Here is an 18,646-nt window from a genome sequence, read left to right as displayed (position 1 = left end):
AATAAGTTTTGCTTTTATTGCTTTATGAATTGTTGGGAAATGGAGAGGTGAGAGGGAGAGAATTTAGAACTAAAAATAAAATAAAATTGTTTTTTTTTATAAAAAAGAATGACTCATTAAAGCTAATAGATGTGATAAGCTCTTTTCTTCCAGTTCAGAATGTCTTTCATGCTGTCTTCCCGAGGTGTAGTTCATGGTAGTTCCAGGTATTGGACTTTTGCTAAGGATTGATGATTGGTTGAAGGAAAGGGATGATAGAGACAACACAACCCTTTAAAATAGTCCACTTTTGGCTCAACTTATAGCAAAGTAGACCTGAAAAACAGATTTTTTTTCTAGATCTCCCCCTAAATTATTTTATTCTTCTTTCCCCCCATTTTCCCCATCTTTATTGAACAAGGAAATAACAACATGGGCACACTCATATGAATGTTACAGCTTGTTTGAATCTTGGTCTTCCTGGTTCCAAGTCAACAGGGAAGGTCAGGTTTCCAGTATATTCACCATTCTCCAAGGCACTTTGATATCACTCCTCATGGGATAATATGAACATTTATTAATACCTGAAAAGTATTTTCAATGTCTAAGAGCTTAATAAAGCACAATGTAAATTCATTAAGAAAAATTTGCTTACTACACCCAGATGTACCTACTTAAGGTTAATAAAAATTTTAAAATACTTTTAAGTTCTTAAATAAGGTAAATTGCTTAAGTTTATGGGAACAGTTGCAGGCTAGAAATATATATTTGGGAAAGATTCTTGCCCCAGCAAGTTCTTTCATTATTCAAACATAAATATAGTTCAGGGGAGTACAATTATCAGAAAGGTTTGTAGATAATTAAAAACAAACACGATTGAAAAAAAATTCAGAAAAATTATTCTTTTGGGTCTTTTTTCCCCTCCCCACTTGACATTTCAGAAGGCTTGTATTGACTCCTTTAGGGCTATAGACATAAATATTCTAAAACATCATTATAAATAATTTAAAAGCTGCTGAAGTTAAATGTGAGATGTTAGTCTCTGACTGGCACTCCCAGTTCCACGTACAAGAAGAAGAAAGTCCATGCAAGGGTAGCCTGGCAATTCAATTACTTGGATACCTGAGTTGGACCCATCACAGTCTCAAGGGAGAGAGCAAACTTTGTTTATCTTTATGTTCAATTTTGCAGAGGAATGGAAGTCACCAAGTCAGGTCAGGGGTGTTTGAATTTCACTTCCAGTTATGGCAATCTATCCCATCGCTGTACAGTGCTGTATGACATCACTCACCCCACTAATCTGTTGTTATGAATGTTGCCTTGAAAGGGTCTTAAGATTCAATTACTAATCAAAACCAATTTAACAGGCTGTTGCTGCCAGGAATGGAATTTCTATAATTCGCAGAGCTGGGATAAGCTGCTCAAGGAGAATGGGGTAGTTTACAGGAAATATATTAAGCCTCATATTCTTGCCTAAGGAGATTATTCAAGTTCACAACAGTTGCAGAGAAAGGTGCATTTAGGCAGTGTTATACTCCTGTTCAATGGAGAGGAATCTCCAAATTACAGAAGGGGTTGTTTTGAGAGGGAATTTTTGGAAGAAGTTTCTTCTGAGCTTGAGGGAAGAAACGAGGGCAATTTTTTTTTCTTCTTCTAAATATGGAATCCCTGTTCTGCTACCCCCAATTCTATCTGGACAAATAGCTGTATTCTTGCCTCTGTTTTTTGGAGAGAAGCCGGTATAGTAGAAGCTATATAATGATTTTTGGAGTCAAATTCCAACTCTGACATTTTAAAAGTATATGTTGAGTTAAAAGTTTAAAACGTACAGGACCTCTCTGTACCTCAGTTTCCTTTTCTCTTGAAAGAGGAGCTTAGCCAAGATGAGGTCTTTTCTGATCTAGAACAAGGGTTCTTAGTGTGGGGTACATAGACCATGAAGGTGTTCATAAATGTTTAAGGGCATCTGTGAGCACGGGTAGGGAAAATTAAATTTTTATTTTAACAATTGATTTTCTTTGTAATCCTTATATATTTTAAATGTTATTAGAGGAATCCCCAGGATTTACCTGACTGCCAGTGGGATATGTGTTTGTGGGAGGGGTGTCGGAGAGAGAAAAACAGAGAGAGACAGAGAAACAGAGAGAGGGAGGGAGGGAGGCAAAGAGAGACACACGCATAGAGAGGAGACAGAGAGAGACAGAGAAAGAGAAGAGAAGGAGAAAGATGAAGAAGGACGAGGAGGAGGAGGAAGAGGAGAAAGAGGAGGAGGAAGAGGAAGGAAGGGAGACAGAGTATCTGACACAAAACAGTAAAGAATTCCTGCTATAAATCATGATTCCCATTCTAGTTCAAAATTTCCTCACATTATAACTGAAACTTTGCATAACTCCTCAAGACTCATGCAACCTACCAGAGTCCCCAAACTTGAAGAAGGAAAATGGCAAACAGGCTAAAATAGATGAATTGTCCTATGATTAAAAAAAAAAAAACTACCATCTTGAAAGAGATTCTCTCAACTATCACTTAGAAACCATCAAACTCCATTATGCAAATGTAAGCAAATTTTACTTTTTGCTTAAAGCCCCAATTACTCATATTCACTCTGGAGCTGAGCTGAGCCTCGGTATATTTGGGTTGTGATTTCCTTCTGAGATTTCTCTCCTGCATGGGAAGGACAATGGGTTTGGAAATATGCTTAGCTATAGATCAGTAAACTCCAAGTTGTCCATGTGATTTCTCAGCATTAAATGAGCACTCCTGGTGTTGATTTCCCAGACTGCAGAATTACAGCTGAATATATCTTACTGTAAAGGGAAGTCAATGTGTAATGAAGACACTGCCTTAATCAGGATGGGAACCTCCCTTTCCCCTACACAAAATTAGAATCAGAGGATATTGAGCATTGCAGGATTTAGAAATGGAAGGGAATGTAGAGATTTTCAAGTCCAATCACTTCATTTTGCTGATGATGCATTTTACAAAAAATATATTAAGCCTCATATTCTTGACTAAGGAGATTATTCAAGTTAGCAACAGTTGCAGAGAAAGGTGCATTTAGATGGGAAAAACTGAAATTTTTTCTTTTTTGGGGGAGTGCGATTTATTTCCTTTATTCCTCTTATTCCTCCTCCTCCTCCTTTCTTCATTCATTCATTTATTTATTTATTTTCATGACATTTGAATTTCAAACTGTTTCCCTTCCTCCTCCTTCCCAACCCTGCAGTAGAAAAGACCAACATTTAGCAAAGATATATATGTAAAATCACATAATACATAATAACTCCATATATCCATAATTCCATATTCCAATTCTCAGTTCTTTCCTTGGAGATAGACGGCCCCTTTCTTTGTAGTTGATATGAATAGTCATATAACTTGAAGATGTATTTTCAAACATATTTGCAGCCCAGTGACATTAAGTGACTTAGAGTGACAGAAATCACAGATTTAGCATCAGAAGGAACTGGAGCCCACCTAGTTGTGGTGGGGAAGGCACGACTCAGCGTCAGAAAGCACATTTTATAGAGAAAGAAATGAATATTCTGACAAGTTCAGTAATTTGTCCAGAGTCACATAGCTAGAAAGTTGGCAGAGGTGAGATTTGAACCTAAATTTCGATGACCCTGAATCCTGTAATATTTTATTTCATATATTCCATATAAACTTTTATGTTTTTTAATAGCTTTTGTTAATATTTTAGTCTCCTTCCTTCCTTCCTTCCTTCCTTCCTTCCTTCCTTCCTTCCTTCCTTCCTACCTTCTTTCCTTCCTTTCTTCCTACCTTCTTTCATTCCTTCCTTCCTTCTTTCCCTTTCTCTATATCCTAATGCCTGGCACATAGTAGATACTTTATAAATTCTTATTGATTGATTGATGAAGGATACTGATTCCTGAATTGAGATCAGGTAGTTTGGAATAGGCAATCATACTTTTGGGAGAACTACCTTCTCCTTTTGTTTTTCACTCTGTGTGGTTGCTTTATATTCTGTCTAATTTTTCCTTTTTTCCTCCTTTTCTCTTTTCTTTTTTCAGCTTCCAATGACACTAACACAGTTTTCTTTCCCTTACCTCCTCCAAGGCAATAATCTGTGTCCATTACTGACAGTTAATAAGTAACAAAACAAAGACCACCCTGAGGGATGAGTGTTATACCTCCTCCTTATCTCCTTCCTTTTTTGCTTTTATCTTTATGAGATTGCCAAGACCTGACTCTTAATTATATTTTTAAATTAATTAATTTAAAATTCCTGATAGGCAGGATTAATGGTTATTCTGTGGTTAATGTTAGGAAAGCTCCTTGAGCTTCTCAGAGGGAGGGTGCCATATCTGTCTATCTCCAAGAGCTGTTGAGTAGTGATTAGTTAAGCATTTTATAGCAATTAGGTGCTGCAGTAAATAGAAGGCAAGGCCTGGAATCAGGAAGAGCTGAGTTCAAATCTGACCTCAGATGCCCATCTAAGTCATTTTAACTCTGTTTACCTCAGCTTCCACATCTGGGAAATAAATTGGAGAAGGAAATGGTAAACCACTCCTAATATTTTTGCCAAGAAAACCTTAATTGGGGACATGAAAAGTCAGATGTGACTGAAAAGACTAGACAATAAGCAATTTTAAGTCCAGTATAGGTAGAAGGTATTATTAGAGATCCTATGAGGGTCATCCCCTCCCAGATTTATTTCTTTATTTGTATTTCTTTTTCTTGGATTAAGTGAAAGAGGAGATTCCTTGCCTCAAATTGCTACTTCATTTTAGTCACTAAATGTGGGAGGCCTCTGATCATTTGAGACCTGCTGAAGACCTAATTTAGAAAGGTCTTAAAAAGGCATCCAGGGCCAATGTCTTGATCTATAATTTGCCACTGGACCCAAAGGCTCTGGGGGGGAAAGTGAGGCAGATGACCTTGCACAATCCTCCCTCTCTTAAATCCAATTCACTTGCATGTCACGGCATCTCCTCCTTGATGTCATGGTCCTCTTCCAGTGAAGGATAAACTACAATAACAACAGTGATCTTAAAGATACTTCTAGGAGGAATAGTGGGAAAGAAGAGAAAGAAGGTAGAGAAAGAAGGTGTGAATGAAGAAGGATGGGGAAGGAGAAAAAGGAAAGAAAACAGAGAAAGAAGGAAGGACTATGATCACAGACTTGAGTCAGAAGGTATGTTAGAAGCGTTATTGGCTCATTTTTCAGATGTAGAAACTGAGGCTTCTAAGTGGCAGAACAAGAATTTGAACCAATTTCTGATTCTGGGCAGTTAGGAGGCACAGGGGATAGAGGGCTGGGCCTGGAGTCAAGAAGACTTGAATTCAACTTAAGCCTCAGCCATTTGCAGTGTGATCCTCAATCCTCTTTGACTGACTCATTTTCCTTTTCTATAAAATAAGCTGCAGAAAAATATGGCATATCATGCCAGTATTTTTACCAAGAAAATTCCAGCTGGGGTCATGAAAAGTCAGATAGAAAAAACAACTGAACAACTTCTGATTCTAAATTCATTTCTTAAAGAAGGAAGAAAGAAAAAGAAAGGGGGGAAAAGGAAGGAAAACAATATCCTTTTCTGTATTTTGACAGGTCTGCCAAAATCACTTGTCAGAAAAAAAAAGTTCTTTTCCCAAGCTGCCCATGCTGTCTTCTTTCCATTCACTGATGAAAGTGAAGAACTTTTACTCTACTCTAAAGAGTAGATTATGCTTGTATCATTCTTTTTATTTTAAGTTTATGAAAATTGGACACTATAACTGTCATTGGCTTATGTCCAGTGTATTAGCCTTTCCACCCACTACCTCATTCCATTAGGAGGCAAGTAAGAAGACAGCAGTGGGAAGTGAGATCTCAGAAATAGGGAATGGAATGGGAAATCTCTTTCTGGGAAGCTCCCAGATTTAGTGGTTGAAGACCAAGTGAGAAGGTAAAGCGCTGGGACTATACATTAGCTTGTGCTCATCAAAGTTTATGTCCTGTTCACTCAGAGTAACAAATACATGATGACTGTGAAGAAGTTATATGAATTGAACTGGGTGGGGAGTCCAATGAGACAATCTCAAAGGTCTACTTCTGCTCTAAAATTGTTGATTCTATCATGACCTTGAATGGACTGAAAAGCACTTTTATTTCCATTTTTCTTGGGGGGGGGGTAGAAATGTCATCAGTTCTCTAAAGGTTCATTGGAAATGGAGGGAAAATGTAAATCCTTATCAAAGACCATTGGTAATGCTGTCTTGGCTGGGTATAGTATTTAATAGTTAACAAAATACTTTATGATGATGCCATAATGCACAACGTATTGGGTCTGGAGGCAGGAAGACTCATCTTCCTAAGTTCAAGTCCCATCTCAGATACTTACTAGCTGTTCGATTCTGGGCAAGTCACTTAACACTGTTTGCCTCAGTTTCCTCATTTGTAAAATGAACTGGAGAAGAAAATGGCAAACCCTTCCAATATCTTTGTTAAGAAAACCCCAAATGAGACCACAAAAAGTCAAACATAATTGAAACGACTGAACAACAATGATCAACAACTTACTTTTACCTTTTCACTTTTCACATACAAGTTCACACTATGTACCAGGCACTGAGATTCCAAAAACAAATTTAACATAGCCCTGTCCTGAAGGAGCAAAAGCATAACAACTCTATGAAGAAGGTTTTAGAGGGTAAACAGAGGCCTAGAGAGGGCCCCACTACATAGTTAATAATAATACTCTAATGCCAAATAAGGCTATAGACCATTACCTCTTAATGTCTAATAAAACCACAATTTGGATCCGAGAGGTTTGCCTTCTGTACCAAGCGATACAAGGCAAATCAGTGATGTACCAGCAGCCTCGGGCTCATGGATGGAAGACCACTGAGAGGAAATGTGCCCAAGATGGGCCACTGTGCTTCCTGTTCTCCCTGTCCTCCCCAGAATTAATTTCTCCTTCCAGAGAAAGATTTCTTTTTCAGAAGATAATGCTCTCTCCAGTGAGTTTTCCCTCACAGTCATGGCAAAAAACAAATTAGTCAAAGGAACAATGTGACCTCTTTAAAAACAATCTGTTCCTAGCCCGAGTTCTCTTTCAGAAGTGGTGAAGTGTGGGAACAGTATTGAATAGAGGGAGCTAAGGTGCCTGCTTCAGAGAGGTGGGGTCCCCAAACACTGCTGCTCAGCATTTAAATCCTGTCACAATTTGCTTTTCCAGACTTATTCCATGTAACTCCCTTTGAAGTACTCTGCACTCTAGCCAATTGGCTTACTTGCTATTCTCTGGACTCAGCTTTGTTTTAACCCTCAACTAGTTACTCACATCTTAGTACTTTGTTGTTAAGTTCTTTTTTCAGTCCTGTCTACTCTCCATGACCCCATTTGGAGTTTTCTTCAAAGAGTGATTTACCATTTTTTTCCTCCAGCTCATTTTTTAACAGATGAGAAAATGAAGGCAAACAGGGTTAAGTGACATGCCCAGGGTCACCCAGCTTAGTAATGTTTGAAGCTAGATTTGAAGTCAAAATGATTGGTCTTCCTAACTCCAAGTCTAGCATTCTGTTCACTCTGCCACCCAGCTGCCCTGCCTTAGTCATAAAACCTCCTTTCAAAAATGCTCTGCCTTTAAGATCTTGGACTCTCCAAATTGCTTTCTGATTATTTCCACGTTTCCCCATATTTGTTCTTAGTCCTCATGGTGACCACTGGTCCCTCAGATCTCTGTTCTCCCATTCTTATCAACCCTGTTAAACCTTCTTTCCTGTCCCTACTTGGATTTAACCCTATAGTCAATTATGTTGTGCCCAGGACATGTGTCACTTTCCTAGGCTGGAGGAAAGGGCAGATCATGTCTCAGGCAGAACAGGTGGGGGCCAAATTTAGGGGGAAACTAGGTTAAAAGGAAAATCTAGACCAGGCTGAAACCAGGATATCTGTGGGTCACTAAATCCAAGGGGCTAAAATGATTACAAAGATTGGCTGTTGGAGTAGGGCTCCTAGGTTGGGAAAGTATGTCTGAAATCAAAAAGCAAAAACAGATGAAGTGGTGGAATCGAGCACTTGTCTGATTCTCAACCTCATCTGTACAAATTTGGGACTCTACGATATTTACTTATATTCTCCATTCTATGACGTTACTGCCTGGTCATGTCAGGGGCTTCCCTGGCTGCTGCCACTGGGTCATGGGCAATCAATAGCACCCTCCCCCAAGTTGCCACCTTATCTGCTCCTATAACTTTCAGCACTGGGCAACTTCTACCATTTGTTTTCTCAGCTCCAATTTCTAACAGACACTTCAAAAAACCATTTTCTAAACACCTACTATGTGTAAGGTGCTAGTGATAGAAAGAAAAATAATGCCATGGTCTCTGATGTCAAGGAACTTAGAGTTTGCTGGGGGAAATATAACACAGAGCTACGTAAATTGAGGAGGGCATTAGCAAACTGTCAAATGCTTCTGGAAGAAATCATGAAATTGTAATGACTGGGTTCACTGCTGATTGATGCTACTTAACCTCACCTAGAGTTTCATTCCTGCATGTTAATTCTTCATTTACTCCACTACTCAATAAACTCCCAGTGGCCTCCTATTACTTCTAGGGTCAAATATAAACTCCTCTGGCATTTAAAGCTCTTTATAATTTGACCTGTTTCTTTTTTTCCAGTCTTTTTACAAGTTACTACCTTTCAACATTATGTGGCTAAGCTATATTGGTCCATTTGCTATTTCAGTTCATTTTACACAAAACCAAACTGAGTTTCAGAAAGATTAATTGACTCATCTAAGTTCACATAGAAAACAAGAGAGCTAGGATTAGAACCCGTCTTTGGACAACAAATCCAGAGCCTATATGTAGTTATTATATCTGCCCTCAGACACTTCCTAGCTATGTGACCCGGAGTAACTCAATTAGCTCTATTTGCCTCAGTTTCCTCATTTTAAAATGAGCTGAAGAAGAAAATGGCAAACAACTGTAATATTTTTGTTAAGAATACCAGATGTAATCACAGATTCAGACACCACTGAAAAAATGACTGAACAACAAATATTTATACTATACCTTACTCCATTATATTGTAAGATCTATGAGAGAATGACCTTTGTCATGTCAATATGTGCAATTCCTGTCATGTGGCAAGCTGTCTTGCACATAGTAGGTATATATTAAATATTGATTGGATTCAATTGTCCCCCACCCCGGCCTCATGGCCATCAGACACTTCTGAGATGCTGTTGTTTTCTTTCTCCAGATTTCCTGCAGTTAAAAATGTGATCACTAGAGGTCCCATCAAGACAATGATTGTCCAACAAAATACCAAACCCAAACCAAAGAATGGAATAGGACACAGATAATCCTCAAATCCCCCTGGTGTGTAACAGAAGCATTTGTATGAGAAGAGCTTGGTAATCTTGTTCTTAACCAGAATGCAATTTGGTTCTACAAATTCTTGTTTCCATGCAAAAATATTATTAACAGGCTGACTAGATGTTTGCTTTGTTCAGGAATAGCATCACCTCTCCCCAATGCTATTAGTATTATTGTCACAGGAGAAAAGGGAGAAGGGTCTGTATTTGCCCCCATTTTAATAGCAGCAAACCAAAAAGATGGAACAAGTAGGGAAATCACTAACTTGTATGTACAGAGTGTAAGGGTGAGTCCCTTCTGCTACATTACTGTCACATCCCAAAGTATCCTTCATGTGACTGAGTAATGCTGACCGTCAGAGATAATAAAGGGAGATTTGGAGAGGTAGACTTTCTCACCTGCTTGTACCCTGCTTTAACTCAAGCCTGATAGATGAAAACCTGGATTTACAAATGTGATGAATTAGTGTGATTCTTTGCTTTATGAAAAAGAAGAAGGATTTACTTTAAAAGCAAATTACTTCAATGCACTTAACATAGGATTAAGTTCTCAAAAAAAATACTGACATATGTAACTTTTTGATAATATGCCAACAGTTCAAAGTAAGGGATATATCCATATTTTTATAAATTTTTGGTAATATATTTAAAAACAATATAGACATCTCTTTCTCCCTTCAATCCTCCGCCTCCCTCTATTTCTCCCTCTTTCTTTCCCTCTCTCTCTCCCCCTATTCTTCCCCATGCTTTCTAATTCTCATTTCAAGGATCTTATTAGGGAGCATAAAGGTTTTTCCATAAGTGACTCTCATTGCTAATAGCCTCAGCTCCATATTTTCCATTATTCCTACAGAGAGACCCATCTTTTAAAATATTAAATCTTGGGGCAGCTAGGTGGTGCAGTGGTTAGAGCATCAGCTTTGAAGTCCAGAGGACCTGAGTTCAAATCTGATTTCAGACACTTATCTGTGTAACCCTAGGCAAGTCAGTTGACCCCAATTGCCTCAGCAAAAAAAAATTGAGTCTTGTATTCCTTTATATTGAGAGTCAACAGTATGAGAAACATCTAAGTCCTTATAACCATAAGATTTTACAGATCAATTAATCCAATCTTTCCATTTTATAAATGTGGAAACAGGTCTAGAGAAATGAAGTGGCTTTCTTAAAGTCACACAGGTAGAACTAGTACTAGAATCTAGATTTCTTGATCCTCAGTTCATTGCTCCTTCTATCAAAGCTTTCTACCAACTTTTCAAAGTCTCAAGAGGTGCAAGGAGTGACAGAATCCTGTACTGGGGATCCCTAGAGATCTTCTGTGTGACTTTGAGCAAGTCTCTGAGTATCTCTGGGGTACAGTTCCTTCCTGTGTCAAATTAGGGCTGTGGACTTTGACATTTTCTCTTTTTCTTGTGAGTCAAAGAGAAACCTTTGTCTCTGAGGGATAGTAGTCTTTTAAGTTCAGGTTATTTAGGAGAACGAAACTGTAAAACTCACCCTAATCCTTTTTATTGCACACCCCAAACTTGTGTGAGGGCTTAAGAAAAGCAAAGAGTACTTAACCAAGAAATACTTTTTCCATTTTTACAGAAGAGGGACATTATTGCTAAAGTATTGTTGATGTACTGAATATTTGAACAGAGAAACAATTTAAATGCACAGGGTGATCACATAGTTAAAATAATCTCACAATATATCCTTTTGTAAAGTAAGGAACACTCTTTTCTCTAAATTATCTATTTTATAAATATGAATTTATAAAATCCACATTTGGGACTGAATATGTAGGTTATCCATGACTTACAATATCCAAATTAAAAATAGCCCATTCACATACATCAGGGGCTTTTGATTTATGGACTCTTATTAGGTGAATTCTATGAATCCTTTTCAGAATAATGTATTTAAATATATGAAGTAAAGTGCATACTATCACAAAGGAAGACAATTCAAAGACTCTAGATTAACAATTCCTGATGGCTGCTGATTATGTCCTGATTTCTTCCTCTTATTCATGACTGAACCTACCCTGGAGGTGCTATGAAAAAAAAATTGAACTTTTAAGAAATTTAGAAAAAAATAAACGTAGTAACAGTGGCTACTTTTAAGATAGCACTTTATGACTTACAAATGGCTTCATAAATATTATCTCATTTATCTTCACAGGGAGATACTATTATTATGCCTACTTTAGAGATGAGAAAACTGAGGCAGGCAGAGTTTAAGTGACTAGTCCAGGATTATACTGATAATAAGTATTTGAGGATTCCAGATCCAATACTCTTTTCAATGCACATAATTGCCTAAGTAAAAGTGAAAGAAAAGAGAATAAGCATTTATAAAGTACCTACTATGTGCCAGGTACTGTGCTAAGCACTTTTTACAAGATATCTTATTTGAGTCTCACAACAGCCCTATGAAATAGATTCTGTTATCATCTTCATTTTACAGATCAGGAAACTGAGGCATGGAACATTTAAGTCATTTGCCCAGGGTAGAGAGGCCCTGATTTGAATTCAGGTCTTTCTGATTCTAGAACCAGCATTCTATCTAGTGTGCCATCTATTTGCTTCTAAAAGAAAAAAAAAACTGGAATAGAAAAGGGGCTAAAAACAGGGTCAGATTGCTAGGCAGGACTGGCAGATTTTTTGCCTCCCCACTCCCCTGAATTAAGTGTTGATATGGGGTTAACAAAGCAATCTTCCTTTAAGAATTCAAATATCAGTGGACTAGTTAAGAATCCCTCAGTATGAATCAATTCAGTCCAATTGCTGTCTTTCTGATACTTTGTAAGATGAGGGAATGGGATTTGTGACTGGGAAGGCAAAGGTTGGTTATTATGGATCATGGATTGGCTCTGAGTTGCTGCCATGGTAAGTGGCAAAAACAGTCCATGAACCACATGAACCATGAACAGTCTCATGTGTAGTCCAAACCAGATAAAAGTGACATTCCTATCCCTTTTTGATATATTGAAGTATTAATAATATATATGTATAATATAAAGGTATGATTTTCTAAGTCAATATTTGGTTTCAAGGGATCTTTATAAATGATTTAGTGGCCCCCATTTTTATCTGAGTTTGACACCATTGGTTTAGAACAGCATGAGGGCATGGGTAAGGTGGTGAGAGGGATGTTAGGAGAGGGATACAGAAAGGGAGCGAAAGGGATACAAAGACCAACAGTCCATTTCAAAATTGTTCATAGGAAGCTGCACCATGAAAAGCAAGGAGAAACTGTACCAATGTGGTTCTCTGTTCCCTGACTTGTACTGTTAGAGTACGATTATATCATGAGTTAATTGGCTTGCAGGGGCTAGCTGGATAACTTAATCACCATTTAAAATATGTTTTTATATTAAAAAATGCAAATCCAAGTGACAGACTTACAACCAAATTTTTGTAAAGCAACATGGTATGATACATAAAACACTGAACTTAAGAGTCAGAAAGAACCTGGAAGACCTGAATTTAAATCAAATACTAGTTGTGTGACCCTGAGCAAATAACTTAAATGCTCCAAGCCTCAGTTTCCTCATCCATAAAATGAAGAGGTTGGACTTAGGGGCTTCTAATACCCATTTCAGCTCAAAACCTATCATCTGAGAAAAACTTTTTTCCTAAATTGGGGAAAGCATATACAAATTTTGGCTTAATGTGTCCCCCATTTTAAGCAGAATCAAAGAATATAAGAAAGATTTACATGTTTGTGTCTGGGAAGCTCAGATGATGCTTTCTCTCTGTGTGTCTCTCTGGCTCTGAATCTATTTCTCCCTCTCCTTGGTCTTACCTCTCTCTCTGTCCCTGTTTTTCTCCGTTCCTCTTCTGACTTATACTAATTATGACAATGGGCAAAACATTAATCTCTCAGGACCTAAAAGGAAGTTCTCTAAAAGTCTAAACTGCAGAACAGGGGCTGATCTTCATTGATACTGTATGTTCCTTTTCTGGGAATTTTCTCTACTAATGAATTCTGAAATCATAGGTCTAGTTTTTGTTAACACCATAAGTTATACACTTATAAACACAATGAATGCACACATAAATATATATGCATATATTACACATTTATGCATATGTGTATTTTGTATTCATACAAATATAAATATGTATGCATTTTGGTTATACTTGTTGGTTTAATGGTCTAGGGAACTTGTGATGTGTTCACTTTTTCCAATGCTGTGGTTCTGCAACTCATTGCAAATATCTTATTGTCTCAGAGAATTTCCTGAAGAACTGAAATGTTAAGAGATTTGCTCATGGATGCACATCCAGGTCTTCCGGATTTGACCCTTTCTCTATCCCATAATGTTGCTTCTCACTAACCAATAGAAGCTAAACAAGTAAAAAGAATATACTTTCTCCATGGCTCATTTCAACTCTTTATCATGGCATATATATATATATATATATATATATATGTATATATACACACATATATTAAAATATATTATCTATATATTTATTCATATAGCATCTACCCTTACAAAGAATCATAATCTCCTTGGGATAGAAGCCCCTGTAAGAGCGTACCACATACCAAAGGGCTTTTGTATAGGATGATCAGCTGCATGAAGAAGCTTGTATGATATGTATCCACACTATGGAGAAGTATGTCGCAGTGAGCAGCAAGGAACACAGGAGCAGAATTCTAAGGAAGGTTGATCTGGGGGGCTTGTTGTCAGAAGACAGTAACTATACACAACCCCTCGGGATTACCGGCCTTCCCCCCACCTCCCCCACCTCATTCAGAAGGTGCCAGGCTTACAGCTGCAAGCACTTTGGCTCTTACACACGTGCCAGGGATTGTCAGAGAGGGATGATGTCATTAAAAACACATAAAATTAGGAATAGAGACGCAGGATCTATTGCTTAAAAGCAGTGGACGGCTCATGCTCTCTAAGCGTCAAGCGCCTAATGCAGGAATCTCAGGAGAAAAGCAGAAAAGACATGCAGGATAATTAAGCGGAAGCATACAAACCAGCGTAGCCCCCAGGGGTGCCATGCTCACACTTACATGATTCCGTCTCATACTACCTTAGTTTGTTTTAAGCATTTCCATCATCTGACAGGTTAGGAGGGAAAAACAAAATGGTTAAGGTAAAATAGAGATTTCACATAGTGGGGGTTTTTTAAGGTTAAAAACAGCTCATTTTGGGGTATCCTGTTCGGTGTGAGAAGACAAGGGGATAGAAAATTGCCTGTGGCTTATCCAGAGAACAGGAACTTAACCAGAAGCACAGAACTTATGGCAAGCCAAGAAGCCAATGGGAGAAAAGCATCATCAGAACCACAGCATGGAAACATTTTCTGGGGGATTGTTATGCTTCAGTGTGGGCACACATCTGCCCTCTGGGTTAGCACTGAAATTTAAGCCTCCAGTTGGCTCCTTTTATGAGCAGTCACCCTCTCACCCTCACTCAAAAATAACACGACTCTCCTGATTAATGTTTATTTGTGATGGAAAGTCAATAGCTGAGGTGAACGTTCATTTTTCATAGACACTATTTATTTATACACATTACTCTGTGTTCATATGTAGTACTCATAATTTCTGCAAAATTGGCAACAGTATCATTTATGTTTCTGTAAGAACATTTTTAAAGATACATTTTAATTTTTCTTTCAATATTGATTATCTCAGATTTACATATGTAAAATAACCCATTTAAAAAGTTTCCTTGTTTGAAGCCACCTGGTATTAAATATAGCCTTTTGTAAATGAATTTCCTGCCACTGAGAATTTTCATGACTTACAAGATCAGTGTGAGTCAATAAGTGTATTAGAGAGGCCAAAGAAGCTAATCTAGTCTTCGACTGGATTAAGAGGAGGAGAGTATCTGGGTCTAAGAGTCATTCGGTATTCCATCCTGATCAGCTTATATTTGGAGTATTAGTGTTCAGTTTTGAGCCCCAAAGTTTAGGAGCACATTGATAAGTTGGATGGTATCCAAGGACAGTAACCAGAATGAGGAAAGAGACTTAAGATAATAATGGATGAGGAGCCCTTGGAAGAAGTAGAAATATTTAGTCTGAAGAAAAGGAAAGTTAGGAGAAATATGATGGCTTTCCTTAAATATTTTGCTTGTTATTCTGTGGAAGAGGGATTGTAATTTATTCTTCTTGTTCCCAAAAGACAAAATGAAGCTTTAGGGGAGAAGGTTGAAGAAAAGCCAGTTTAGATATGATGTAAGGAATGATCCCTGAGTTCAAATCTGGTCTCAGACACTTTACTCTTATTAGCTGTGAGACCTTGGACAAGTCACTTAATGCCAATTGCCTTGCCAAAAAAAAGTAAAAGAACAATTGAAGATTGCTACCTACACAGTGCAGGGAATGGCACCAGACCTGAAGTCAGGAAGACTCCTCTTCCTCAATGCAAATCTGGCCATAGGCACATCCTAGCTATGTGACTCTGAGCAAGTCATTTTACCCTGTTTCCCTCAGTTCCTCATCTGTAAAATCAGTTGGAGCAGGAAATGGCAAACCACTCCAGTATCTGTCAAGAAAACTAGAATCAGACATGACTGAAGAACAACAATTGAAAAGGAACAAGCTCTTCACAAGTAGATCTGTCCAAAGACGGAGTAGATTGCTTTGAATTTAATTTTTAAAATTGAATTTTTTATTGAACAAACTTTTCTCTCCTTCTTATCTCTTTCCCACCCTACAAAAAATCCAAACCCAGTCTCATCTGTATAATAAATATGTATAAAAAGTAGAACAAATTACTACATTGAATATATCCAAAAGCTATGTTTCAGTCGATATGTTGAGTCCACTATCTCCCCTTAAGAGGTAGGTAGCATGCTTCATCTTTAGTCCTCTGGAATGAAGGTTGGTCATTTTGCTGATCCAGAGTTCTTTTTTTTTTTTTTTTTTTAAATTACCTGATTTTACAGTGGTGATGTTCCTGTAAAAATTGATCTGGCTTTCCTTCTTCCATTCTACACTAGTTCATTTAAGTTTTTCCAGTTTTCTTTGAAACTGCCTTTCATTGTTTCTTGTGGCACAGCATTATTCCATTGCTATTGTTCATGTGCTATAATTTCTTCAGTCATTCCCCAACTGATGAGTACTAGTGATTACCTATTGATAGAAATCTGATAGAAAAGATGACCACTTATAAATATTTTTAGAGGAGAATCCTGTTTAGGGATCAGACAATCTCTTGGGTTCCTTCTAGCACAGAGATCTTATAATTTTGGGGACAGATCCTATGATTTTGCGGACCCTCTATTTCTAGCTTATTTCTATTTCTGGGGACCTTTTATTTCTAGCTTATTTCTATTTCTGGGGGCCTTATATTTCTAGCTTATTTCTATCTCTTAATATGTCCATTTTCCTATTATTTTTTCCTAGCCTCATTTATCTGCTTTCCTGAGCTAAGGGTTCTTCTAATTCTTTTAATACTATCTCTTAGTTCCTTTTTTCCCTCAAGGCAATTGGGGTTAAGTGACTTGTTCAGGTCGCACAGCTAGGAAGTGTTAAGTGTTTGAGGTTGGATTTGAACTCAGGTCCTCCTGACCAGGGCCAGTACTCTATTCACTGCATCATCCAGCTCCCCAGTATCATTTCACTCCTTGTGTGATTCTGTCACTTTTAAGTGGAAGAAAGCTTTTGAATAATGCTAATACCATTGATCTCTTTCTGTATCTCTGTCCTTTTTATCCAGCTTTTCTCAAAAGAATGAACAGTTGACGTGGTGATTGTTTGGAAGTGATGAGTTGAAATGACTCTAGCGTTTTCAGGTGGAAGACAGGACCCAAGAGTCAATTTACTTAGCTTAAAAAAAAAAGAAAAAAATCTTTTAAACTTTTAAGCTCCCATTTATTTATGAAGACAATGTTTGACTGTATGGAAATGAAAATCCATCCTAAGCCAAATCCTCCTTGAAATGAGCAGCTGACTAGATTGTAAGCTCTTGTTGGGTAGGTATACTTTTTAAAAATGTAAGTCCCTTGAGAGCAAGTACTGTTGTTCTTCTGTCTTTGTATCCTTGGTATTTAGCACACTGACTGCATAAGGAGGTGCTTAATAAATGTCCATTGGTTGCTTGATTAATATAGCATTACTCATACATTTAGAAAATTGTAGAAAGTTTGGGTTAATAGGTTCCTCCTGGTCAATAGGATTTTCAATCTGGGGAACAACCCCCCTCCTTTGACTCTTTCAGAAATGTTGAGGGCTCTTCTGACTGTGGAAACTTTAAGCATTCTCGTGAATGATTTTATTTCATCTGAAAGGGGAAAATGATAGAATAACAATATTTTATACCTCACCCCTTCCTTTTAAAGGTGATAAAACCTAAGCTGAGTTAATGAATAACTGAATTAAGCATTTATTAAGTGCTTACTATGTGCAAAGTACTGTTAACTACCTGGCTGGAAAAGTATGTCTTCAAATGCTGAATTGGATTCCATCCAATGCCCAGGTATTGTTTGAAAAGCACAAATCATAGGTGCAATGTCTTAAGAAGAGAGACTTGCTGAACTGCTTCATGCACCTGTTGTATGTGTGAGTACTGGGGAGATTAACATGTATGTAGTTCATGCAAAAATACAAATGGGAAAAAGAAGCAAAGAGGTACATAGATACATAAGCAAAAGTATTTCTAACCAGGAAAACTGTCTAATTAGTATTTGTACAAATAGAGATAGTTAGACAGAATTATTAAGTAATTAACTAAATTATAATGAAGATGGAAAATACAACATGGCTTTGAAGTAAATGATACCAAAGTAAGCTCATATTCAGGAGAGTCTGAGTCCTTGTCTTCTAAAGGATTTATGCGAGAAGAATAACATTTGATCCAAGAATGCAGAGCTCTGTACTGGATCTGCATGGAATCATTTCATTCAAAATAATAGAAAGGATATTAGAAAAAAATGAATCAACCAGCAATATCTCTAAATATGCAGTACAAAAATAATGGGATTGTATGGGGTATTCAGGGAGTATTAACACCTTTTCTGTGAGGGCCCATCACACTCTTTTTGGGGCTGATCATCAATCTTTGGTGTCCATTTTCATCCAATTTTCACCAAGGAGCCATGGCAGGTACAGCAGCCACATCCTGGTAAGCCACCTTGACAGATGGGCTAAACCAGCAGAAGGTCTCTTATAGGCCTGAAACCTGTTGGTGAATTAGGGGTGGACATGTGGAGACTTTTCCTGGTGGAATGGATGGACAAGGACAACTGTCATGAAAGTGACTGAAGTGGGTGCTATGGGACATTTCCAGCTTGGAGCATTGAAGATCCCAAGAGCATTCACTACATCCTGGGTCATTGCCAGTCATAGTGATTTTTGTCCTGCTATTGGACTCTAATGACTCTG

At 37.7% G+C, this 18,646-nt stretch overlaps 1 protein-coding gene across 2 annotated transcripts in view; it reads right to left on the bottom strand.

Moving 5' to 3' along the window:
• LHFPL3 (LHFPL tetraspan subfamily member 3) overlaps nt 1-18,646 on the bottom strand; it is a 686,319-nt gene that overhangs the window by 59,326 nt on the left and 608,347 nt on the right. The window contains exon 3 of one of the 2 annotated variants that reach the window (XM_031938708.1): nt 14,325-14,372. The exons of the other annotated variant lie outside the window; for it this stretch is intronic. Within the exon in view, the coding sequence (XP_031794568.1) occupies nt 14,356-14,372 (17 nt within the window). The 3' untranslated portion in view covers nt 14,325-14,355. The remainder of the gene's footprint in view (nt 1-14,324; nt 14,373-18,646) is intronic. 2 annotated transcript variants of the gene reach the window in all.

The sequence above is a fragment of the Sarcophilus harrisii genome, chromosome 5 (assembly GCF_902635505.1).
Source record: "Sarcophilus harrisii chromosome 5, mSarHar1.11, whole genome shotgun sequence".
NCBI lineage: Eukaryota > Metazoa > Chordata > Mammalia > Dasyuromorphia > Dasyuridae > Sarcophilus > Sarcophilus harrisii.
The sequence above is the reverse complement of the archived record's forward strand: the minus strand, read 5'-3'. Positions and strand labels throughout refer to the sequence as shown.